At 38.1% G+C, this 25,039-nt stretch overlaps 2 protein-coding genes and 1 long non-coding RNA gene across 5 annotated transcripts; 1 reads left to right on the top strand and 2 right to left on the bottom strand.

The window, feature by feature from the left end:
- Positions 1 to 3,251: 3,251 nt before the first annotated feature.
- On the bottom strand, positions 3,252 to 12,401 carry LOC121903287 (natterin-3-like). Of its 3 annotated transcripts, none has more exons than XM_042420164.1 (3): positions 12,284 to 12,401; positions 4,784 to 4,877; positions 3,252 to 4,491 (listed from the first exon to the last, which is right to left on the bottom strand). In XM_042420164.1, exons 2-3 carry the CDS (start codon positions 4,875 to 4,877, stop codon positions 3,404 to 3,406), a joined length of 1,182 nt encoding a protein of 393 aa, XP_042276098.1. In that variant the 5' UTR covers positions 12,284 to 12,401; the 3' UTR covers positions 3,252 to 3,403. The 3 variants fall into 3 exon arrangements, 2 of the variants coding, with proteins under 2 accessions (XP_042276098.1, XP_042276097.1); XM_042420163.1 differs by lacking the exon at positions 12,284 to 12,401 and adding an exon at positions 6,379 to 7,741; XR_006098012.1 differs by lacking the exons at positions 3,252 to 4,491; positions 4,784 to 4,877 and adding an exon at positions 9,451 to 10,409.
- Positions 12,402 to 12,498: 97 nt separating this feature from the next.
- On the bottom strand, positions 12,499 to 14,237 carry LOC121903288. Its single transcript, XR_006098013.1, has 3 exons — positions 13,323 to 14,237; positions 13,035 to 13,189; positions 12,499 to 12,937 (listed from the first exon to the last, which is right to left on the bottom strand). It is a non-coding gene; the product is annotated as an uncharacterized LOC121903288 (long non-coding RNA).
- An 820-nt stretch (positions 14,238 to 15,057) lies between these two features.
- On the top strand, positions 15,058 to 22,597 carry LOC121904105 (natterin-3-like). Its single transcript, XM_042421641.1, has 4 exons — positions 15,058 to 15,470; positions 17,873 to 18,044; positions 18,326 to 18,416; positions 20,918 to 22,597. The coding sequence occupies exons 2-4, from the start codon at positions 18,030 to 18,032 to the stop codon at positions 22,009 to 22,011; spliced, it is 1,200 nt and encodes a 399-aa protein (XP_042277575.1). The 5' UTR covers positions 15,058 to 15,470; positions 17,873 to 18,029; the 3' UTR covers positions 22,012 to 22,597.
- The last annotated feature ends 2,442 nt before the right edge of the window (positions 22,598 to 25,039 follow it).

The raw sequence follows: 25,039 nt of genomic DNA, 5'->3' as shown, positions 1-25,039 counted from the left end.
TTTCACTTATTTTTCTCGTTCTTTACGGGAAATGGAAACCTCTCAAATACACCCGTATATGTTTGAGCCTGAATCCGATCTGAAATATGCGAATGGACATCGTGAACAACACATGGAACAACCTTAGCAAAAAGCAGCAACCTCCGGGGCTAAAAAATGAAGCCAATGTGGAAGTGCCAAAAACTGCAGTTCTTTGAATGGCCACTTGAGGCTCCAAAAGCTTTTACAAAGTGGTACTAAAACAGTTTTGGTCTCAATAGCTAATTTCCTTTTTCATGACAAATGTACGAGGGATGAATATTTTTATAACACACCTGTTTAAATATTTATTAAGCTGTATAGTAATGCATAATTAAGGATGTGGCTTATTTCAGCAACCAGGCTTCATTCGGCTGCCTCAGCTCCACCTCTTTGCCCATTTTGGATTAGCCGGAAGTTAGGTGGTCAGGTACTGCCAAGACTTTCAGCTTCAAAACTGCTCTTTAGAAACCAGTGGGTGACATTATGGTGGCTACGTCCATATTTTATACAGCCTATGATACTAACAGAAAATCACAAAAAGCATGTTGTGTCCCCTTTAAGTATCCTGAGAACATGTTCTTTTGTAATATGTGAATGTGAACTATTATTGTACTAAAGACTATTAAGGAATAAGATAATATGTGTTTAGATGTTAATGTTTCAGGTCTTTGTTGTGATAACCTTTTGTCTTTTTCATGCCAAACCAGAAGCCGCGACAGTTTTGTTCAGTTTTGCTGGTAAGTGGCTGCTAAGCATTCTGGTCAATCTGAAATCAATGAATTAACGGTCATCCTGCTGTTTCAACATGAGATATACTTTGTCCTTGACCAGAAAACCTCTACCAGCAGCTCTTGAGGATGTTAAAAGAGTATTCATGCTGATAATGATAACAAGATCTTTATTGATCCTTGTTCAGGAAAAAAACACTCCTCCCTCTGCCTCTTGCTGTGAAATAACTCTTTGATGAGACTGTTAAAAGTGCTTCAAAAATAAAGTTGCCTGGTTTTAATGTCCCATATCTATCAAGCGATGGGATTGCATGATGTCCAAAGTGCTGTGATGTTCTTTCTCCATCGATGACAAGATACTGTATGTTTAGATAAGCTCAGGCTGGGAACAAAGTGATTAGATCTCCTGTAATAGTGGGTCATTGATTAAGACGGTCCTTATTGCGTAATGTTGCTGGCTGCCAAGATTAAACCAGGGGAGAAGGCGTTCAACACAGACATTGTTCTGCACGCACAGCCCTATCATTGAAAATCGCTGATGTCATGGCCATCTGTGTTTGTCCTTGAGACAGAAAGTTATTATCAATTTATTTATTTGAGTCTGAATGAGGTCTCTGTATTGAAGCAACGCTGCGTAAAGGTCATTTACATTGACAGACGCCTGCAGAACTGCACTGTCACTGCCTTCAGCTGCTCCTGCATTCAGCAGAGTGTGAATGCTTGTAATGAACTTGTCATTCAAGCAGAGCGAGAACTTTGTTATTCAGATTCAGTATATTATTCAGATGTATATAGTCAGTGTTTTTGCACAATATCTCAATGTGAACAAGCAGTGATTCATTCTGATTCGCAGTCGATGTGGTTTTATTCTCTCTGATCATCTTATTTTCACATAATAGAATTTTCTGTTGTGGCCCTGAGAGACACACTGCAACTTAGAAAACATACAAATAGACAAAACAAAAGAAAATGAGAAAAACAACCTCGACATCTTTACAACCTATGGACAACATTCACACACAACCAAATACAGAAAACACAACCAAATACAGATAATATGTTTAAGTATTTGGTTGTTTTCTCACTTTTTAAAAAAAATGCTGTGATTCTTCTTCTTCTGCTTGTGTTTTTGCATATGTTTTCTTAAGTTGCAGTGCATTGAGCCATTTCTCATTTTCTCATAGAGTTGAAGTCTGAATTAACTGTCTTATATATGATTTGCTGTGTCAGGGGAAATACGTTTGATTTGTAAATTCAGTACTATTATCCAAAGCACTTTGCATTCTCCCTCAAACACACTTAACACACAAATGGCAGAAACCTATCATACACTCGCCAAAGCATTAATGTCTTGCTCAAGGACACTTCAACATATGGGCAGCAGGAGGAGCCTGGGATGGAACTGCCAACCTTGTGATTAGTGGAGCAGCTGTACCTGCTGAGCCACAGCCGGCCCGCCGAATACGATATAAATATTAAAGTAAATATTTCCTTATGTATTCATTCTGTTGTCCTCTATGAAGTGAAACACCACAAAGTGAAGAAAACGCCTGAATAAATGGGAATTTCTGCTTTGAGAATGTGCTGTGAATGAAACATGAAATATAGCAATGTTCATAGCATCACTCATTTGAACACCAATAGAAATCTATAAATACTGTATTTTACAGCCCCAAATATATAAATAAGACTGGAACTAACATGGAGGAGCATGCTGGAGGAGGGAAAACGCATAAATGGACATATTTTAATGAGGATGATACTGATGAGACTGAAATTATACAATATTTTCAAAAAAAAAAATGGCTACCACTTATTACAAATATTTCTGAATCCCATTAAATAAAGTTAAACTAAATAATTAATGTTTTTGTTACAGTAAGTAATTACAACTTGAATCTGCTGTGAATCAGTTCCTTTTTTTTTTTAATCTGAAATTTTCCTTATTGTTTCTTATTTTAGTTATATAGTTTAGTTATTTTCCTGCACATACAAACTCCAGTGGGTTATTAAAACACAGAGTGTTTGACCGTCCTTGTTTTAATTTTAATATTATCTCATCTTTCTATTATATATGTTTGGTTTGTCAGTGGTGAAAGTAATAAATATTATATATTTTATTATATTATAATAATATTATATAAGTAATTAAATCAAATGTACCTATGTATCAAAAAGTATTTTTCAGGACATCAAATTGCTGATAATTTAGCATGCATTGTTTGTTTTGTATATAAAATGTTTATCTGCAGAGTAACCAGTGACTCCAGCTGTCAGATAAATGACGTGAAGGGAAGAATCACAGTGGAGGAAAAGTTGAAAGTCTCTCAAAATGGAAAAAAATGTACTTAAATGCCGTGCTGAGTAAATGTACTTAACTATTTTGGTGTTTGTATATGCAAACTGAAGATATTACAATATCATAAATCATAACCTTTCATCAATTTTATGTGCTGGAAAAGAGGAAAAGATATTTTTAACAGAAGTGAAGCAAAGAAAAAGTTAAAATGCCAAATGTTTTTATTATTACAAGTTTTGTTTCAGACACCAGCTGACACACGTTCATGGCATTATTTTAATCGTGATGTTTCAATATCACAAACAGAAGATGTTTTAAAAATATATTTTGGTGGGTTTTTCGGTCTGTCAGTCTTTCAGGGGCATGGCTCGGCATCAGGTACAGGTTCACAGCGGTCCACCACGGCCCGGACTTCTCCGATCTGGACGCCGTCGTACATCCCTGAGATGGACGTCCACTGGGTCTCGCCGTTGCGGTAGGTGCGGCTGAGGCGTGCCGTGTAGGGGATGTCGGCTTTGATCTTGCGTCCCTCCATGCGGACTCTGCAGGAGTGGTTTGGTGGGACTTTGAGCTCCACAGACACAGAGTGGCTGAGCGCCTCCACCATGGTGGTTCCCCTGGAGAACTGCAGCGTCTTCTCGCCACTCAGCTCAATGCCCCCAGAGCCGATGAGTGGGATTTTGGCTGTGATGCTGCCTGTGATACCCAGCATGGTGGCTCTGCCGATGTTCCAGGTGGTCTCTACCTCTGTTGTCTTTGAGATGGTGACTGTCTTCACCACCGTCTGGCACTCGTTGTTGGTGACCCCTGAGATGCGCATGGTCTCAGGAGGATACTGAAAGATGGCGACCTCATCAATGGCGTACTTGACGTCAGAGATGTGCTGTGTGTAGGCGTCTCTGTTGATGGTCAGGACCTGGTACTTCTTGTACCAATACTCATCGCCTTCCCACGGCAGGAAGAAGGCTTCAAACTGAGGAACAACCTTCCCAAGACCGTATTTGTTCTTCCCAACGTAGATGCCAACACCTGGGCAGGTCCTAACTGAATACTGGGGCACTGAACCGTAGGAACCTTCCTTCCACTCCAGGAACTCAAAGTTGTCTTTGTTGGCCAGGATCTCAAACTCAGGAGCGTAGTACTCTTGGTCTCCATAGGGGTAGCGGCAGTATGGGCCCAGGCTTGGGTTGTAGAAGCCAGCTTCGCACTTGTACTTGCAGACGTAGTCGGTGCGCTCAGTGTAGCCGTTGTAGATTGCAACGGCTCCATTGGGCAGAGAGCCACCCCATGTCAACCACTCCAGGTTGACGTTATCACCGAATATGAGGGAGGAAGGCAGATCCTCCTGCTGCTCCAGCTCAGCAGGAGTCAAAGGAACCGACACCACGTTGTTACCAGTCGAGTCAGGGACCCGGCCCTCCAGCTCTGGGTTCAGTAAGGAAGCTGGATGAAAGAGATGGACAGTTTAAAAACTAAACCAAACTGCATTTTTCATTCATTATGTATATCTTAGACATTGGTAAAGTGAACTTTGGGAAGCGTGATCCAGTAAAGGAGAGAGCTGTCAGTCATGAATTGTACAGCCTCGTTAACATTATGTCTTTTTCTCAAGAGGGAAAAGAAATCGTGTGCTGGCTTTGTGAGAGTACAATCATGAGAAAGAATAGTCTTCACTTATCTTTGTTCTGATGAAGAAAAAATATAAATTATTAAAAAAAAATGTTAAAATGTTTACCTTTTCTGTGCTCTGAGCTCTTCTTCATGATGTCCTGCAGACTGGCTGAGGACAGAGCCAGCAGGGCCGGCAGCAGCAACACTGACAGCTTCATCTGGAGATTCAACACAAAATGTTTGAACTCATTTACACATTAATGTGACATCATGTAGTCAGATATCATTTCAGGTGGAACGCCCCGGTAGCCGAATGTCTCTTCACTAATAACTGTCAAATAAAGGCAAAAATTAATGAAAAAAACCTTTCACCCTCTTAAAGACATCTGACAATTGACAGGCAGCATCCACACTTTAAGACATTAAAGTGGGTTTGTCCTTAATTTTCTTTGGGCCAAAACTCTAAGCTGGAGAAAAACACAATACTGTTCAAACTAAATCAACATTTAAGGGGCCCGAATCGTTGGGACACAATTATATATTTTTTCAATTACTATTATTATCTCTGTCTTTCTATATTTCTACATGTTACATGTATCTCCAACCAATTATCTGTGTGGTACATTACAATGTACATCAGTACACATCACTCTGAAAGTGTGGGTAAATACAAAAAATAAAAGTCATACTCTCTGTACCCATTTGGAATTTAAAGGACCAGTGTGTGGGATTTAGTGGCATCTAGTGGTGAGGTTGTAGATTGCAATCAACTGAACATTCCTCCCCTCCCCTGCGTGTAGGAGAACCCACGGTAGCTGCAAAAGTCGTGAAAAATGCAAAAGGTCCTCTCTAGAGCCAGTGTTTGTCCGTTCTGGGCTACTGTAGAAGCATGAAGGTGCAACATGATGGGCTCTGCAGAAGAGGTCCCACTCCCTATCTAGATATAAAGGGCTAATTTAAGGTAACAAAAACACAATGATTCGTATTTTCATGGGATTATACACTACTTAAAACATATTTATGAATATTATATTACATTTCTGCCATGTTCGTTGTGCTAAATGCCACTAAATCCTACACACCGCACCTTTAAGGGAAAACAATCTAACATGGATTCATCTATCAGAATGAAATTGATGGTATTTTGTGAGAAAAAGGTGTCAAGATTACTTCAGTGATTACCTCAGTGAGAGAATAAAACTGTTGTTATAATAATATTATAAAACACAGGATGCTGTCATATCTGGAGGACCTGCATAACTCAGATCCTAGATATATAGAACATTTAATGACAATAATGTCAGTAAGTATACAGTATTTTTTTCCTCAAACAAATTACTCCTCATTTTACCTAACAAAAATAAATAAATAGATAAAATAAAATAGATAATTTTTACGTAGTTTTTATTGTCATTCAACATTACATATTGTCTGTTTAGTTGTTTATGTTGATTTAGGATAATTTAATTTATCATTGATTATTATTAATCTGAATAGATTATTAGATGATATACATTTTTCAAATAACCACATTAATAGAGACAATTACATACTACATTTTCCCCACATTTGATATGGCCAGATCTTTACTTTACACATACAACATATATATTATTAAACTATATAGGAATAGCCCCGTAACAATTAATACAATTTGATTATTATAGATTATGGCCTGTTTATCAAGTTTATCAATGATTTTCCTGAACATGCACTCACCGTTACGGTCGCTCCCCACTGAATCCACATCCAGTCACCTCCAGGTTTATATATACTGGTTTATGACTGAATCATAAAACAGGCTGTACACTTTCACTCAGATCTGACATTGACCAATGAACAGAAACTGGTGCAGTGGGTTTGTTAACAGCTGAGGAGGACTCGTGCTTTTCTTGTCAGTGTCACTCTCAGACTACAGACTTTTCAATTCAGGAAGAGAATTTTCCCTTAAAACATACTTTTTAGTTTAGTCAGGTTGTCTATTTCTCTCTGTCACCAAGACACTTCCAAAAATGTATTAATGGATTTCCATTAAATTTACTGCATGGATTGATCTTAAGCCAACATTTGAAAATGAGACTTAGACAGTAATTGTGTATTGATAGAAATCATAGATCCAGATCCAGATCTTTTTTTTTTAACCAAAACTATTAAATTTAAAGACATGATTCTATTCCATTACAGTAATTTAGCAGATGCTTTTCTCCAAATAGACTTACAATAAGTACATTCAACCTTAGTAGGTGCATCCCTTCCAAACAAACAACTAAGAGTGGCAGCTTTAATCAATATTATTATATTAACAATGGATCACATGATATGTGAAAGGTGTTGCTGGTGGTGATGAACCCAGAGAGAATGATCACCTGACTCTCACCCTTCACCTCTGCAGAGTATTATAATGTTTCTCAACTCATTGTTTTGGATTTCTGGTCCGCAACTTTATTGTTTTGGTCCACTCTCACTGCTCTAATTGCATAATTATTGGCTGCAGCAAGCAGCTGTTTTTTGGCAAAAAGCTCTAAAAATCAACTGCACTGTAACTGCTCAGCACCAAATGGTAGTAAGACAAAGTTAGAGACGTGCTGGTGAACATGGTGGTGCATCTAAGCTAAAGAGTAAAATATTTTTCTTGGGAGATAGTAGAGACCAGAAGAGCTAAAAAAAGGAGTGAATATTGGACTTCTATTCATCAGGTGATCACAAACATCACTCTTAATGAATGATAATGTTGCTCCATAACTGCTGGATATGGAAATAAGTCACAGTTTGTCATGTCAACTTTATAAGATGCTGATATGTAAGTATTATGTTCACAGCTAGTTGCCACTGCCCCCAAGAGGCAGAAACAGTTAATGCTGGTTTAAGTTAATGAGATGTTAATATGCATTGGGGTGTAGTTTGAAAAGGTAGGCGTGCAGTGACTCTGATGTCCAGGCCTCAGCGGTGTGTTCACCAAAAAGAGCCCTGATCCAGATAAGCGACCACAGGGTTCTGGTGGTGACTGGGTGGTCAATCTCCCAGAGCCAGAGAAGCACAACGGTGTGTAGGGTTTAACTGTGGCTGAGAGGTGGGATGGAGCATTCTGTGCCCTGTAACCTAGCACCAGAGTCTTGAATTGGAGTTGCAGTCGTCTAGAAGATAACAAGCACCTGGATGAACACCTGGGCCGCCTCACCAGTGAAGAAGGTTAGGATCCTCCTGATGTTGTACAGGAGGAATCTACAGGAGCTACTGCTGCCAAGTTTGGCAAAAATAACAGTGTATCATCCAGGTTCACACCCAGGTCACCACAATACATTTTTCCTTGAAAGATCACAAGCTCAGTCTTCTCCATGTTGAGCTTTAGGAGTTTCATTGACATAAACTCCAAGATATCTGCCAAGAAAACAGAGATGCGTGCCTTGACCTGAATGTCAGATGGGGGGAATTACATGAATAGTTGGGTATCGTCAGCATAGTGGTGGTAGGAGAAACCATGCAAGTATATATAATATTTAGAAATGCATGTTTATGTATGCAAGAAATCATTTTATATGCAATTTTAGAAGCAAGGAACTATTTTTCATGATGTTTTTAATAACTTTAAAGGCCAGATTGCTCTTGTGTACAATGCAGTTCATTTTTAAGGCAAATTGATGCTTTCCATGTCCGCGTGACTGCGAGGGCCTATGTGACGTAAATGTCGTCATCTGCCCATGTCTGCGGAGGTCCGTCTGGACCCCTCTGTGGATGTCTGCATGTAGCCCAAAATTTGTGACTGTGTGGACTGTATGTATTGCAAGTGCACCAACTGCGCATGTGCCAGAGAGCAAACAGGACTGCCTGTCTTATCCACTGTATGTTGCCTGATATCACACAGAATTGTCAACTCGTTACACCGTTTCCATCTTAGGTCTGACATTGCCTCCACGGTAACCGATTCCCATGGGGGAGGGGGATTCAATTCGATCACCACTATTTATTTTATCACCACTAAAAGCTCTGGCTGGTGGTGACGTGGTGGGTGACGTACTGCAACTTGGACAGTGCTTGGTTTTGGCTAGTCAGTTTTCAACATAGGGGCCAGGTCACAATTTTTACAGCTAAACAGTACACTAAAATATATTTCTGAAAACATTTGAGGCAAGAAATAGATAATGCAGTAACAGAATCTTGAATCATATTTGATCAGCACTACTTAGCTTTAATCCTCTTTGGTTCTGGCACATAGCTTGACAATACTTGACAACAGCCTAACAACAGTACTAGTCCTGCCTGTGGCGCTGATTGGTTAATCATTAATCCCACTGCTGCGCTCACTAGATCGATCACTTTTTTGGCTGAGAAACCACTGTTTCATGTCATGATGCCAGACCAACATCATGGCAGTCGGTCAAATCGACTCTGTGGAGTGGGCGGATTCAAACGTCTGGACCCAGGCAAGTATGTATGTACTGTATTCCTATTGTCATTAAGCTGGCACTTTCTTTTTTGACTTTTTTCTTGTTATTCAGCAATGTACAGGAACTCCTCAGCTGCATTCAGACTGAAAATATCTTTAATATACAGTTATGCGACAATATTTATTTCATTGTATTTTCATGTGAAGACTGCATTTTCTTTCTTCCTGAGTAGCTGTGTATCTTAACTGTTGATTCACCACTCCAACATATTGAAAGCTGCTTTTCTCTTTGAAATAACAAACAATCTGCTGGTTTACACATGTAAATGATCTACCAACCCAACATCCTGTCAAGAAATATTTGGATTTCATTTGATGTCAGTCAGCAACGGAAAGAGTAAATCACATTGGTTGCTGGTTTGGTTTATTGACAGCAGTAATACATTTATAAAAATACAACATAATTGAAAAGTCCCAGGCTTATTTACATTTTTTTCTGTTGTGTATTTAATCACATAAGGTGCAAAACTGATGCTGCACTGCTCTCTTGAAGCCAACTGCTGCTGTTGAGCTGCCAGCAGTTTAGAGCTGTGGATTGCAGTAAAGAAGTTTGGTTTTATTGATCAACAACAATGTGGGGATGTGTGTCAGTTTTATGAATGTGGAGTTTGAATGGACTTAACAAAATACAGGTGAAGAAAAAGAAAGAGTTGAAGAAGCTCTGTTGTAATTTACAACAACCTTGCTGTTGTGTTCATACTGTTCTCACAACCCATTATGAAACGACTCCAGATAATTCCAGGATAAGATTCTGGATTATTAACGTGTAAAGAAAACAGACTGATAAGGCAGCGACTGAGGCAAAGTGCACCATCATGTTAATGACCTGCAGTGTTTCCAGTTCTCATTGTTGTGCTTGTCAAATATCATCTTCCAATCAACAACTAACACCACAAAAAATAATTTTGCAGAACAAACTATTTGGTTCATGCTGCAAAGTTTTGTTTTTCATCATCATCATCATGCTTCACATTTAATAATACAAGCTTGTACCTTAACAACTCTAACCTTATGCTCTTTCTTTATCTCTTGATCCTTCTCTAGCTTGCTCTCTCAAAAAACTATCTGCTATGCTCTTATATGTTACTTAATGTACCTGCAAGCTTTGTGGCCTTGAGTCAGATGGAGCGTGGAAGTGTTAAGGCACTTATTCTCGAAGGCTTCTCCTTGTCACTTTGAACAAAAGCGTCAGCCAAATGAATGACAGTAAATGTAACCTTGAAGGAATACTCCACCGACAACCTTTGAGTATCAAATCCTCCCCATCTGAAGGCTTGAAAGATGACCTCTTCAGAGAAGATGGCAGCTGTGGTGATTCACAAAAGTTAGTTGATTTCAAATCAAAACAAAAATATCAAAATGTCCATTGAAACTCAAATTATTCTTGCAGCATAATGATGAAGACCCACTGGAAGCAAACAAATTTTGCAACATCACGTCTGCCATTTCTTGTTCATCGAAAGCTAGCAAGTAGCTTGCTTGTTAGCAAACACTGTAAATAAGCCAACTAACACTTTACATGATGCATCTCGCGTTTTCTGGCAAATCACTACACATCTTCCCAGCAAAACATTTGCATAAAATTTAGGAGCCAACTTTGTTTTGTATTGCACCACAGTCAGGTTTTGGACCATAATCCAATTCTCCACTGTCTGTACATATAATAATGATGTTCCAGACATATTTTTGCCAAACTATGGCTACACACACACCATGCTAGTGTCAAACAGGAAATGTATTGCTAACTTTTAGCTGTTTACCTTCATCGCACCCAACTGTGTTAGCTTATGCTGCTCAAGAACAAGACCTGCAAATAGCTAACTGTGCTATACGGACTTAAGGAAGATGTTTATTTAGTCATATTTTGATAACAACAACAAAGAAGAAAAGAATGTTAAGAATGTACTGAGTGAACACGGAAAAGCGAGGTGCTGGTAGGTGTAATTTTACACTGTGGATAGTGGCAGGAGCCAGCTGACTGAGGGAATCCCAGAAATAGCAGCTCTGATTTCAGGAACTAGAAGTCAGAATCTCAAACAGGGAGAAACGATACTCTTGTCTTGCTGAGGGGTAGCAGCAGTAATGATCCATGTTTGGTGTGTAGAAGATCAAACACATATTTGCAGACATATTCATTGTACATGTAAGAGGACTAACTTGTTGTAGCGACCTCAGTGAAAAATATATAGTCCCCCATGTTTCATGAAGTTTATAGATTTATAAACAAAGTTCGGGAACAGAGAACACGCCAAGTCTTCTCCCCTCGTCTCAGTTGCAAGTCCCTCCCACCCTAACCCCTCTATTTTCATCAACCATTCTCTCTCCTCCGTTTTAACAAAGGAACAGGAGGCTCTATCCAGGCGATGGACAAACAATAATGCCAGATATTTTATGGTAGCCTGTGGTCTTTCAGCAGTAAAATAATAAGCTGACATTTAGAGACAACACAGTGGCAATTTGAGAAAAAAAATCCCCCTGGAAGCAGACTGATGGCCAGTAAAGTCATTATGCTCTTTTACAACTCCATGGTAGAGTCAGACATCACATTCTCTATTATTACTTGGTTTGGTAATCTCTAAACAGGTGCCAAGAACAGGTTGCAATACTCAAAGTGGACTGCAAGATCACTTAACTGTCCCACATTTTCCGTAAGAGAACAGTTTTTCAAAAGTCATTTTGTAGTGACGTGCAGTGTTATGGATAAACATACTCTGTTTCCTCTCTATTATTATTACAATAACATTAAAGTTGGAGTCGTAGTTGAAAATGAAAAAGTTTCTTTTTTTTTTTTTGGGCGCTGTTAAAGGTTTCTTTTCAGCAGTGATGACTGCAAACACAGCAGCAAAAAAGGCCCATATTTAGTGTTAAGATTACATTATTAATTATGAAATACTCCTCCACTTATATATTGAAGATACGTTTAATTTATATCATCAAAAAATGACATCCTTGGCCTTAAAATCTTAACATATTACGCTCACTACTGTGCTGCTGTGTAATGACTTGGGGTCTATTCATATTGTTTTCCCATTCTGCCACAATGTGTAGTGCTTTTAGTGCCATCTACTGGATTCATTTGATATTTCTGTTCAGGATTATTTCATTGGACATTTATTGGGGCTTACTGGAGCTGTCTCTCTGTTATTTTTTCCCCCGAGTCTATCACTAAGTAATACTCACATGCCCACACTGTAACAGTTTTTGATCCCTGTAATCATCTTCCTATCCATACTGGCAGAGAGGAGATCCCTTCTTAATGGTGCAGCAGCACCACCTTGTGGTGAAATCCTGGGAGAACACCTGAATGAACAGGATAAATTACTATAGTTTCATTGTGCAATCAATGGGGAGGAGGTAAATAGAACAGCATAGAATTAATAACATAGGTAGTTTGATGATTTATTTGAGTAAATGAAATTACTGTACCACACACTTACTTTACATCAAAAGAGGTTCACACTCACATTTATAGATAAAACAAGTCTGATAAGCCTTGTACAATGAATCAAGTAAAGTTCATTTGTTTAGCCCATTACATGTCTCAAACACCCCATGATCTTAAACTTCATGGAGATAAGGAAAAACATTGGTAGGAGAAAAAAAAGGAAGAAATCTCAGAAGGGCAATTCAAAGAAGGTCTGTCTGTCTGCCTCTACTGGATTGCATGTGGCACCTCATACAGAGTGACAGCAGACATCTTCGCCATACTGAGAGGCACAAAATTATTCATTTCCGGAGGAGGTGGGGGCAGCTTTACTCGCCTGGCTGGCCATGAGGCTTTCCGCTGTGCGGCTGGTGCCATAGATGGGTGCCACATCAGAATACTCCCACCTGCTGAACCACAAAAAAGTGCTACATAAACTGCAAGCTCTTCCATTCAGTGGTAGTCCAGGGTGTGTGTGACAGCAAAGGGAAATTTCTGGACACTTACATTGGCAACCAGGGTCAGTCCATGATGCCCTTCTCCTCCAGAGATCTCTGATGTACAAGGAGTCCCTCTATCCACCAGCTGGCTTCTTTCTACTTGGAGAGAGGGGTACCCATGCCTGCAGCATCCTGCCTCCCTTGTGATACCATACTGCCAGCCTGTAGCCGGTAAGAATACACAGAGTAAATTGTTTATTACATTTGTTACTTTGCATTTGCATTCCTGAATTTCCCTTGGGATCAATAAAGTTTCTTTCGATCTATTTGAAACACTACATAGATTTTATGTTACCTATATTTTAATCATCAGGCCAAGTTGAAGCACACTTTAAAAAGCACCATGCCAAGGACAGGAACGTCATTGAGCCATCTTCTTGAGGGCTTTGGAGATTTGGCCTCTATTTGCCCCCCCAGTAATATCAGCATGCTGCATCCTCCACAACCTCTGTCTGTCAACATCCCGGAGGAGGAGGAGGAACATCACGAGGAGGATGAAGAAGATTGGGAGAACATTCCTGATGATGATCAGGAGCTCTCAGGAAATAATCTCCATGCCAGACTTGCTGCACATGTGTCTGCCCCTGGAGAGCTGTCTGCATGTCTGAGGGAGCATGATAATAACTAAGGGGGTAAACCCCGAGGTTACATGTCCGGTGAACACTGTGACATGAAAATGTTATTGTTACAATTGTTATTATAATCATCATTAGATTAGTTAAATTGTTATTGTTATTGTTTTATTGGTGAATAATTAAAAGTGATTGTGCATATGGTTATTAACTATTTTGTTTTTTAAATACGCACCTCATAGAATGGCAATGACAACGGAAAAAAACCGCCTCTGTTAATCATAGTTAGAAAGAAGCATGAAAAATTTGATGGCTGTCTACAAGTAGTACAAGTATTCTAACTATGTAACAGATGTCATTTTGAGAAGGTGACATTGTTCTGATCACCATTATAAGCTTTGGTGTCTCACCTTAAGTCTCAATAACCTGCATGTTACCACTTTATGTATAACTGTTTATTTATCTTCCATACAGACTGAAACTCAACTTCTAAAATTATTATTATATTCATGTAAGAAAAGTACAACAAACAAACAATAATCAGGAGTTGAAACATTAAATCTAAATTATATATATGTTATAATTTATTTACAAGCCTCTCAAAGAGAGACAAGTATCTCTCAGCCCTTTCAGAGGCTGCTTCTTCCCTTTCTGCCTGCTCCTTCAAGAACTCCAGGAGCTCCTCACTGACCCTGGCCCTCTTTCTTCTTCTTTGGGAGATGCAGAGGACAGGTAGTTGACAACACCACCTGTAATAGCAATCCTGTTTGCTGCAACTACCAGAATTGGACTTATTGAGTGCAGCATCCATCAGACTATACCAGTGCCAGGTGGCAGCAGTCACCCCACCCGCTTCCACCCCTTTCCCTGTCAGAAGATCCCTAAGTTCCTAAAAAATAACATATTAATGAATGAATGCTGTGAAAACTTTTGTTGAACATATTTACAGTCCCAAAATGTTTGCACAGTTTGAATGGCCTCAGAAATGTCTATTATGTGTTTATTCCAACGCTATCCTGCGGAAATTCACCTCATGTCAAATTATTATATAACAGTTATTTAAAGACGTCTTGCAAAAATGAGGGAAGCTGAAACACTGATGTGTACTACCAATATTTGTGTCCAGCCTGACGTTTTTGTACTGATGAATTCCACATTTATGAAATAACAAAAGTTACACTTAGTGTTTAATGAGTTATTTGTCCTTGTCCATTGCATCTGTGTAATAAGTTTTCTCCATTAGTCAATAGTTGCATATTAACTTGGCAAACCTTGCTTAAATCATGTCTCAGGCATGTCCTACCACGTCATTGCTGAGAAGCAGATACAATAGTAGGTTAATTTGTATTTTCCCTTCAGGTTGTTTCACTTTCTTTATGGCCTATTTGGCTGTAATAGCCAGGTCAGACTTTTTTCCAGGAGGACTCTGGACAAAGCAAAAAAAAAAAAAGTTGTTTTCCGTGCCATGCTTGACTACCAAAATGAATGCTGGGATATTTGTGTTGACAAGTTCACACAAGTTACTAACCAATGCATCAGTAGTAAAATGAGCATGTCAAGAACACTTCTGGGAATTTTAACCGTTCTTGGTGAAATGTGAGCTTTTGTATTAGAACAGTACTTGGGCTGCGACTGATGACGTTTCACAAGGACACAAGTACAGACAAGATGCAGATTGAGAACCATAGTCTCACTCAATCCTCACCTCCAAAATCATTTGCGATTGCTCCTGGTTCTGTTGCTTTACTTCATGTCCTGCACCACATGTCACATGACTATGAATGAAAGGCTCACTGAGCATGAATTTTAGACCTTCCTTGTTTAGTTGTTAAAGGGTTTGATGTGAAGAATGTTTGTTTGCTATGATCAGGGTAAGTCAACCAGAGTAGCGTAAGGTGGTGACTTTGCCATCCTGGGAAAAATGTCACTTACAGGACCACGTTGGTTAGCCCTGGGCAGCTAACTTAGCATGGCATGTGTGCAGGGCAGCTAGCTACAGTATGATTTGCTTAGCTAACGTTTGCCTCTGAATGGGACCTCTCAAGTCATCGGTTTAGTGCAACGTAACATTCCCAATCATTCGGCTAAAACTGCTCAACCTACCGCTTTCTCCACTATCCATAAAATTCTGCAGCGGTGAACAGAGTAGGCTGTAGTGCCAAGCAAGCTGCTGAATATCTGTCCAGGTAAAGTTACCCAAACAGACCAGACAGACACATTACAGCACAAAGCATCAAGGGAAAAGTTTTAATGTCACCTCTGGTCAACAAAAAGATATAAAAGGAGTCCTTTGTACGAAATACTATGAATATAGTGAACAAACAGCACTAGAATATGCCCAAGTTGGGGCATCCCATTAAACTGTATACTTTATCTGTTGCATATACAGTATATTGCTGTTCTGCTCATGTTTGACCTTGTGTGTGTCTTTGTTGTTATTAATTATTATCATCATTGTTGATTATTGTTGTTGTTGTGATTAAAAACCAAAGACAAATTTCTTGCCATATTGGGACATTCAAGTTCTGTTCTATTATATATTTTTTATGATTTTATGTAATCACTTGAAAATCAAGAGCAATTCTGACAATCCGAGGCAAGAAGAACATTTTGAGGGCATTCTCTCTAAACAAGACTGAGTATGCTAACATACATGTGAAATTTTGACCTGGTTATGGCACTAGATGAAAAGTCAGAGGATCACCAACTTTATATTTCATCCTGAAGGAGACATGAATGTGTGTACCAAATTTCATGTTAATTCATCAAATAGACCTTTTACTCAAAACTACAAATGTCATCATCATGTTGACCATAGAGGGTAGGATAAATTGTTTGGGAGCCATTTGTTCACTCCATTTTGTAAATGTTGAGATATTACTGTAGACCAGAAAGCATCAAAATGCAAGTGACACCATATTATATCATATCACAATAATTTCTTTGATAGGGCTGTACTAGAAGGTGTTACTGATCTCTGTATCTTTGTCCTAATGGTAACAGCTCTTTTTCACCACAGAGAGGACGTGATGCATCATTGATCAGTGCCGGCCCTTTGCTCTGTCAGTGAGATCACCAATGTCAGTATGATTCATCCTCAGGAGATCATTTATGTCTGAACAAAATTTCATGGCAATCCATCTAATAGTTGCTGACAGTGGTGAATCACCTGACTGACCAACAATGCCATCTCTCAAGCCATGCTGCAAGCATTGCTGATATTATTAATGTACATAACTTTGGTGATCTCCTGAATTTTCATCTGGTGCTATCATCAGGGAGGAAATTAAGCAATATTACACGAGAGGGTGTGCTTTACCGTCATTGTTGGCATGACAGTGATGAGGTCCGAAAAAAAGGCAGAAGTTCCGTAAGCATCACTGACCTTTGTTGATCTTTGTTGATGTTCAACCATTCTCTGCCTCACGTTCAAGTGATTAAACACACAGAGCTCAGCACAGACAGATTATCTTCATCTTTTTTTTTATTCATCCGTTACTTAACCAGGAAGTCTGGGATGTATAATTTCCTTCTCAAGGGAGACCTGTCACACAGTTACATAAAAACACATATTTTTACTTTTAATTAATTAATTCATTTTAATTCCAACAATCATCTAACACAACAAAACAGAACCGGAGAAGCATGAAAAAGATTACATTTGATTGTTTACATTCCTTGTGAAGCATTTTTTAATGTGCTTGAAGAGCTTGAAGGGCAGTGTTTCAAGATTAAATTTATCTTGAAAGTCCCTCCAAGTCCAGGCTTCATAGAAAGAAACTGCAGTTATACCAAGTTCAGAGCAGACTGTAGGGACACTGAAAATCACCCATTTAGATGATCTGGTCTGATAGCCATTAGAAATGGGGGAAAACATTTCTGCTTGACTAACACTTGTAAATGTTTTACTTCTGTTTGATTAATAAGTCATTCTTCTTCTTTTTTTTGTTCCCTACTCTCCTTCCTCCTTTCAAGTGTCTTCTGAAACTTGCCAGGCTGTCATTGTAAAGGCAAAGTCTTGCCTGGTAAAATGAAGGTTAAATTAAAAATAATAATAATAATAAATGTAAAACAATGACTTGCAAGTCTCCAAAACTCCAGAGCATTTGGTTTTCTGCATCATCCTCTATAATTTTTTTCACTTTATATATATATATATATATATATACTGGTTTTAACTGACTGGTTTCTGAAAGCATGTAAGTAAGAAATATGGTTTCCTTTATTAAGTTATTAAGTTATATATATATAATAATTTCCCTTTACTCACCAGACCACATCCATCTTATGATATCTACTCTCACACCAGTGGACCAGTTAATGTTTACTGGTCAATTGCAGTGCCAAAAAGTGAAACTGTTTGTCCAATGACTCAACCATGAAGCAGCTACAGTATATAAACCTGGAGGTGACTGGAGGTGGATCAGCTGATGGACACTATGATGGTGAATACTTTTTATTGTATTTTGTGTTGTTATTAGTCAAATTGTGAATCTGTATCACTGAAAATTATGAATGCTGCTCTGAGTTTTCTTTCTGATATCAACTTATAATTTCCCTAAATTTTAATCATTATTTTAGTTCTTCTTTCTCCTCCAAAAATAAATTTACCATGTTCAGAGAGTCCAGGTTTGAGATAATGAATTATTCACCAAGCTTGTATTTAAAGGTTGTTTAACACTGTATCATAACCTACCAGTGATTAAGTTCTATGTTTAACCTCCAGATGAAGCTGTCAGTGTTGTTCCTGCTGGCTCTGCAGACTCCGTCTTCAGCCAATCCTCTGGACATCAAGAACACCACAGAGCACAGCAATGGTAAATGGAGTTTTTTGTGATTATTGCAGCCAGAAATGCTTGATTTTACAATGGCTTTTCCCAAAAATGTGCAGTGTTTTTTGGTAAAGGTAAAATTGTGGGAATTGGGAAAAATTACTAGCAAAGGAAAATAAGGTGATTTCTGTTTTTCTTCTACTAATGAAGAGTCACAGGAACAACTATATTTCAGCGCTAATTTTAAAATGTATTTTCTGAACATGAGAACCATGGGCTCAAAGTTATATAAAAAAGAAAACACTGTACCATGTTACATATATAAGCCTTTATTAAATAAACTTTCACCTTAACATTAGCACCAAGGAAAATCAGTCAATAGTGTCATTAAAATAAATCTATTAACATAAAAATATAGATTGACTTCCTAAATTCCCATTTGTATGTTTAAGATAGATTATTTCCATCTTTGCTGAACAACATCAACTTGTTTTCTTCTGACTAAATTAATGCAAACCTCACCTGGGAATTGTGTTGCTCGGTCTATGGTCATTTTTGTTGGCAAGTGAGATTTGTCCATCTTCCACCAGAATGCACATCTGAATCCTTGATAAATGCGCTGTGATGACGTAACTTACCACAACATGAAATGTGACAATTGGTCCAAATCACAAGCGGTCTGTTGATTTGGCCATTTCATGCAGAAAAGTTGCAATTGCTGTAATTGTTTGTAAAATTACAAGCTCTCTCAAATATTGTAGAGATTTCTTGAACTGGTGTAAAACTGCAGTTTCTTGGAGGGACTTCTAATCCTTAATTAGATTCTATGCACTTGCATGGTTTTAGCAGTTTATTTGGGACGGTTGAATTTTGTTAATTACTGCGAGCACAAAATCGCAATTTCCTGGAGGGATTGATTAAATGCCTTATAGAGCAATAAATCATATGGAAACCCCTTCAGAAGGGTTTACAGTGTTGGTGTTGCAGCTCTGCTCTTGGTTTTTAGAGGACCACTTCAATCATGCCACAAACAAAACTTGATTTCCCATTTAACTAATATTAATTATAATAGTTATTTAACAATAACTATCAAATCATCATTGGCGGCTGATGATTATTTACCTTGGTTTGGCTACAGGCATTAAGGACTAGGGATGTGCAGAGAGCCCAGTATTTGTATTTGTATCTATATTTGTTGAGGCAGCAAAATTATTTGTATTTGTGTTTGTATTTAAATAAAAGTGTAAAAAAGTGTAAAAACACAGTTTTTGTTTTTATTACGCTTTTAATTTTAGGATAATAAAGTGTTAAAATAAGTGTTTATGAATAAACTATCTTAAAAAGGAGGTCCCCGCACTGGGTCTCAAACTTGAGTTTCTCAGATTCCCGACTGCGCTACTGACATTAAACCAAGTGCATCGCAAATGTGCAGCCAGACCTCTACTTATCTATACACCCATAGCACAGAGACAGCACACCGTGTAATGTGTAGGGAGGAACTTCAAAGGCAATTCTTGCTTTGCACTTTTCATTTATTGCCTATTTTTTACAACCTAACTTTATGGAAAGGAGAAGGGGAACAACAGGTTACGGAGAGTCCCTTGAGACCACTTTGCGTGTGTCAGTAGCTCAGCTTTATCTCCAGGGAACACCCCCAACTCTGGGAGTGATGTTCAAATAAGGAAATGTGCATGTTTTTTTTTCTTCCTGAAAACAAATAATTTCAAAATATTTCTAAGAAATAAATGTTTGTAAAAAACCCACTATTTGTGCTTTGCCGAATATCGTATTTGGATTCAGGCACACCTCTACTAAGGACTTCTGCTTACATACTATATGTTCTTGCTTTCTGCACTAAGCTTTGACTCTAACTATAGATGACTGTTACATTTACTCAACAATTGAATCAGAAAAGCAAACACACTCCATCCAACAGCTTGGCTACTTAAAAGATAAGGCTTTCTCTCTTATTGTCAACAAATCTCATGTTTTTAGCCAAACTGAGTATGTGCAGGAACATGGTTCTGTTTACAGCTTCACTACACTGTAAATTTCTCAAAGAACTTCAGTACAAAGTCAAAAGGTTATGATATAACTCTTCATAATGCACCCATTGCAGCGGTGTGGCTCATTGACATGTTTTTAACAACGGAGGTCTACGGCACGGAGGAATAAGATACAAGATATGTGTTTAAAATATTCTATAAAAATATCTTACCATGTTAAGAAATTCTTGGAACTGTAACCACACAAAGAACTAAACATTTAAACCTTGGCTTATGACCTAGCGTACCAACAAATTTTATTGAATTTAGTTTACAGTTTTGTTAAAAGTATTGACCTGGACACATAAACTTTTCCAGATGAATGGAGACATTAAGTACTAACTAGAAGAATATTTTACTTCTGATTCTAATGAATTGATGTGTTTTAAAGTGCTCTCATCCTGGAATGTGCATGAAGAATCCTCATTTTAAAGGTAAACGTCCTGATCCTTGTATTAAAGAAAACATTGTTTTTGTCTCTTTTCCCTTCCTTTCATCCAGTCTCCTTAATGAATCCACATCTAGATGGCGGGCCTGAAATCGCAGCTAATGGATCGATGCCAAGAGATCTGCCGCTGCTTAGTGTTGCTAAGTTAACGCAGAGGAGGCGGGTTCAGTCGTCCTCCATCACTGCTGACGTCGGCACCACCCTGGAATGGGTGACGTGGAACAACTATCTCCCCAACAATGCCATCTCAATCTACAATGGATATTTTGATCGCATTGACTATGTCTGCAAATACATGTGTAACGCTGGCTTTTATAACCCCAGCATGGGCCCTTATTGCCACTATCCCAGTGCAGAAAAAGAATATTCTGGTTCCCCCTTTGAGATCCTGGTGAACAAAGACAATTTTGAGATCCTGGAGTGGAAGGATGATTCGTACGGATCAGTGCCCCAAAATTCAGTCAGAACCTGTCCCGGGGAGGACACATATGTAGGGAAGAACAAATATGGACTTGGGAAGGTGGTTACTCAGGATAAAGCTTTCTACCTGCCTTGGAAGGGGTATGAGTATTGGTACAACTACTACCAGGTCCTGACCATCAATCAGAATGTAATCAGCCAGCAGATCTACGATGTCAGGTACAACACTGATGAGTCTAAGATCTTAAAGTATCCCCCAGAGATCATGCGCAAAACAACCATTAGCAACTATGAGTGCCACCCAGTGGTGAAAACAGATACCCTCTCAAAGACACATCAGGTGGAGTACAGGTGGGACATCACCTCTTCCATCACATTTGGTGTTAAAACTAGCATCAAGGCCGGTATTCCCTTATTATTCTCTGTAGGCATTGAGTTCAGCACCGAGGAGACATTCCAGTTCTCCTGGGAAAACACGGTGACGGAGGCCGTCACTGATTCTGTCTCTGTGGGGCTCACTGCTCCACCAAACCACGCCTGTATGGTTAATATGGTGCAGTATAAGTACAAAGCTGACATCCCATTCACAGCACGCCTCAGACGCACATATAGTAATGGAGAGATCCGCACGATGTCCATCATAGGGACGTACGACAGCATTCAGATTGGAGAAGTCCAGGCCGTGGTGGACCGATGTGAACCTCTAAACTCCACACCTTGTCCATGAAAGTCAATTCAGTGCTATTTTTAAATTACTTTCTGAATATGAGAACCATGGGCTCAAAGTTATATAAAAAAGAAAATACTGTATTTGAGTTCCATTTATAAGCCTTTATTAAATAAACTTTCACCTCAACATTAGCACCAAATAAACTCAGTCAACAATGCCATTAAAATGAGCTCATTAACATAAAAATACAGTTTAATTTCCAAAGAGGTAGATTATGTCCATCTCTGCTGTCTGAGAACTTGTATTTTTCTTAATGCAAACCTCATTTGGGAACATTTGGGAATTGTTTTACATGGTCTTTGGCATCATTCTTGTTGGCAGGTGACATTTGTTCAACTTCCACCAGAATGCACACTGCTGATCCTTGCTGAATGTACTGTAATGACATAAATTACCACGACATGAAATGCGACAGTTTTTCACATCTAGATCTCGTTCCTTGTTGAGTTTGTATACACTTATTGTAAACCACTTTGGACTCAAGTAAAATGAATGAATATAATATGAATATAAATATATGCCTTTTTATTTCATGCCTTAATGATAAATGGATTTGTACATAATAAAATCACATGGCATTTTAAAGTCCCCCTCCATTAAAAAGGTGTTTTGCTTATTGTTACTCCACTTGGATGTTGTTCTCTTTTCTGTGCAGAATGAATGCATGAGCAGTTTGTTTTCACATTCATCTGCTGAAGGAGGAAAGTTTCTCTGTGCTCACCTTAAATCTTATATTAGTTTAACACATGCACTGTATGTCTGAACATGATTATGTGACATCACAAAGAAAATCGTGGTCCAGTATGCAACTTACACAAGTGTGATGTGGAAACTTGCAGCCTACAGTGCACAAACACTGACAATGGACTTTACAGTGATGGAGGAAATATCTTGTGTCCAGCAGTTAGACTTTTGAATTGAGAAATTTTTAAATAAGTTGTGTTTCAATTCAATACTACATGCTAATTGTATACAGTGTAATCTTCTTTATAAATTGCTTTGTTGTTATAATACAAAAAAACTGCATACTTCAATGATTTCAACCATAAATAAAACTGCAATCAAACAGTAATCTTTGGTAAATTCATTGGATTATCCAATCCATCCACAAGAACTCCCCATCAAAGTACAGATTTCTGGATATAAAACACAGAAAAATTATGTAAAATTACATTCAAATTACCCTCCTTTAACACCCATTAACGGTATCTTGAGAGCTTTAAGCTTTTATTTTATGTGATTATTCAATCTATTTACAGTAGATCCCTGGTAAATGTCTGGTTTCATACTGTACAAAAAATAAGATCATGTGATAATAGTTTACAGAAACATAATTTTAATAATCATTACTTTACATAAACATTATTTGATAGTATTTAAAAGCAACTATCAAATATATCTACATACATTTCCCCATTAATGTATGAGGTTAACTTTATATAAACATTATTTAACAGTAATTACAAGCAGCTCTCCAATATATTTACAGGCTTTTCCCATTAATATATAGGGTTTACTTTATATAAACATTATGTGACAGTAATTGTAAGCAACTCCCCAATATATCTACAGATATTTCACATTAATATATGGAGTTCTGAATGTACAAAAACCAGGAGGTCTATGTAAAAGTACCTTTATATCAACTTTGACACTGAATAAATATATACATTTTTCTACTCACATTTTACAATATTGTGCAATCCATTCAATACAGATCCCCATTTGAGATGTATGAGATTTCAAGATGTTTAATAACCAGAATATATCATAAAATTACCTTTTACTGCTTGCTTTACAAAGTAATTGTGTAGACATCGCCCAAGCCTAGTATACAGGTACATTTTCTGTTTCAGATATGAAAGTTTACTATAGAATAAAGCTTATTTGGGTATTAAAAATTACTACAAAATTAGTTTCACATTCATTGTATATGAATATGTATATTGTACAGCCTGAGTCTCTGTCTGCAACACATGACTACTTTGGTATATTTACTCACCAAATGGAAAATCTACCTGCATTTGGCGCTTGCACAATGAAACACAGTATTCTATCTGATGATTACTTTTTTCTGCTGTGGATTGTGTAGACTAATACATCCATTCATTTAGAACATTGAAATTATTCAAACATCAAGCATCATCAAGGAAAAATACCATGTTGTTTGCCTGATCTTGAGGGATTGCATTTGTCACACAGTTGATTAAAGAGAAAGAGACCATTGTGCTGTGGTTGAGTTACATTGACTTTGAACTAGTGAGGGACTGCGAACAGAACAGTGAGTCATGCGACTTGAGTCCCTAAACTCTGACAAATATTTATTGAACTTTCCTTGGCCATGGAAATAGGGGGTAAATTAAAAAACAGGAGCTAAATTCCTTCCAGAAACAAACAAATAAGCTAATACATAATCAGTATTAACATACAGATGTGATCTGCATGCTAAAAAAAGCTTGAACAGATTGAAAGCCACTCACTTCCTTTCAGAATTCCAATGATGGCTATGATCCTCTCATGAATATCATACATTAATTTGGAAAAGTCTGTGGACAGTTGCTTGTAATTACTTTCAAATAATGTTTATATGAAGTAATGATTATTGAAATTATGTTTTTGTGTGCCATTTTCACATGATCCTATTTTATGTACAGTATAAAACCATTATTTACCAGGAATTTACTGTAAACAGATGAGACAATCACATGCAATGAAAGCCTAAAGCTCTCAAGATACCTTTAACGGGTGTTCAAGGAGGATAATTTGAATATAATTTTACGTAATTTTTTTGTGTTTTACATCTGGAAATCTGTGTTTTGATTGGGCGGCAATATTTTATAGCGAAAGGCTCGAAGGGGCCTCGACGGGTGCCCCGAGAGCCTGTAAGGCTCGAGGAGGAGGAGGAGGAGGAAGAGGAGGAGGAGGAGGAGGAGGAGGAGGAGGTGTTGTTGTTGTTGTTGTTGTTGTTGTTGTTTCTTCGGCCTTCTGTACACTTACATGCAAGTGATTTGACTTTCAAGGGTAT

Source organism: Thunnus maccoyii, chromosome 9 (genome assembly GCF_910596095.1).
Source record: "Thunnus maccoyii chromosome 9, fThuMac1.1, whole genome shotgun sequence".
Taxonomy (NCBI): domain Eukaryota; kingdom Metazoa; phylum Chordata; class Actinopteri; order Scombriformes; family Scombridae; genus Thunnus; species Thunnus maccoyii.
Note: the sequence above shows the minus strand (reverse complement) of the source record. Positions and strands in the feature narration are given on the sequence as shown.

Excerpts from the sequence above, each read along its gene's own strand:
- LOC121903287 (XM_042420163.1), bottom strand. The coding sequence starts at position 6,408 with ATGTGGATTCAGTGGGGAGCGACCGTAACG. Across the intron at positions 4,878-6,378 it reads AGTGGGGAGCGACCGTAACG|ATGAAGCTGTCAGTGTTGCT; the intron begins GTGAGTGCATGT and ends TTGAATCTCCAG. Across the intron at positions 4,492-4,783 it reads GAGCTCAGAGCACAGAAAAG|CTTCCTTACTGAACCCAGAG; the intron begins GTAAACATTTTA and ends TCTTTCATCCAG.
- LOC121904105 (XM_042421641.1), top strand. Across the intron at positions 18,417-20,917 it reads CACCACAGAGCACAGCAATG|TCTCCTTAATGAATCCACAT; the intron begins GTAAATGGAGTT and ends CCTTTCATCCAG.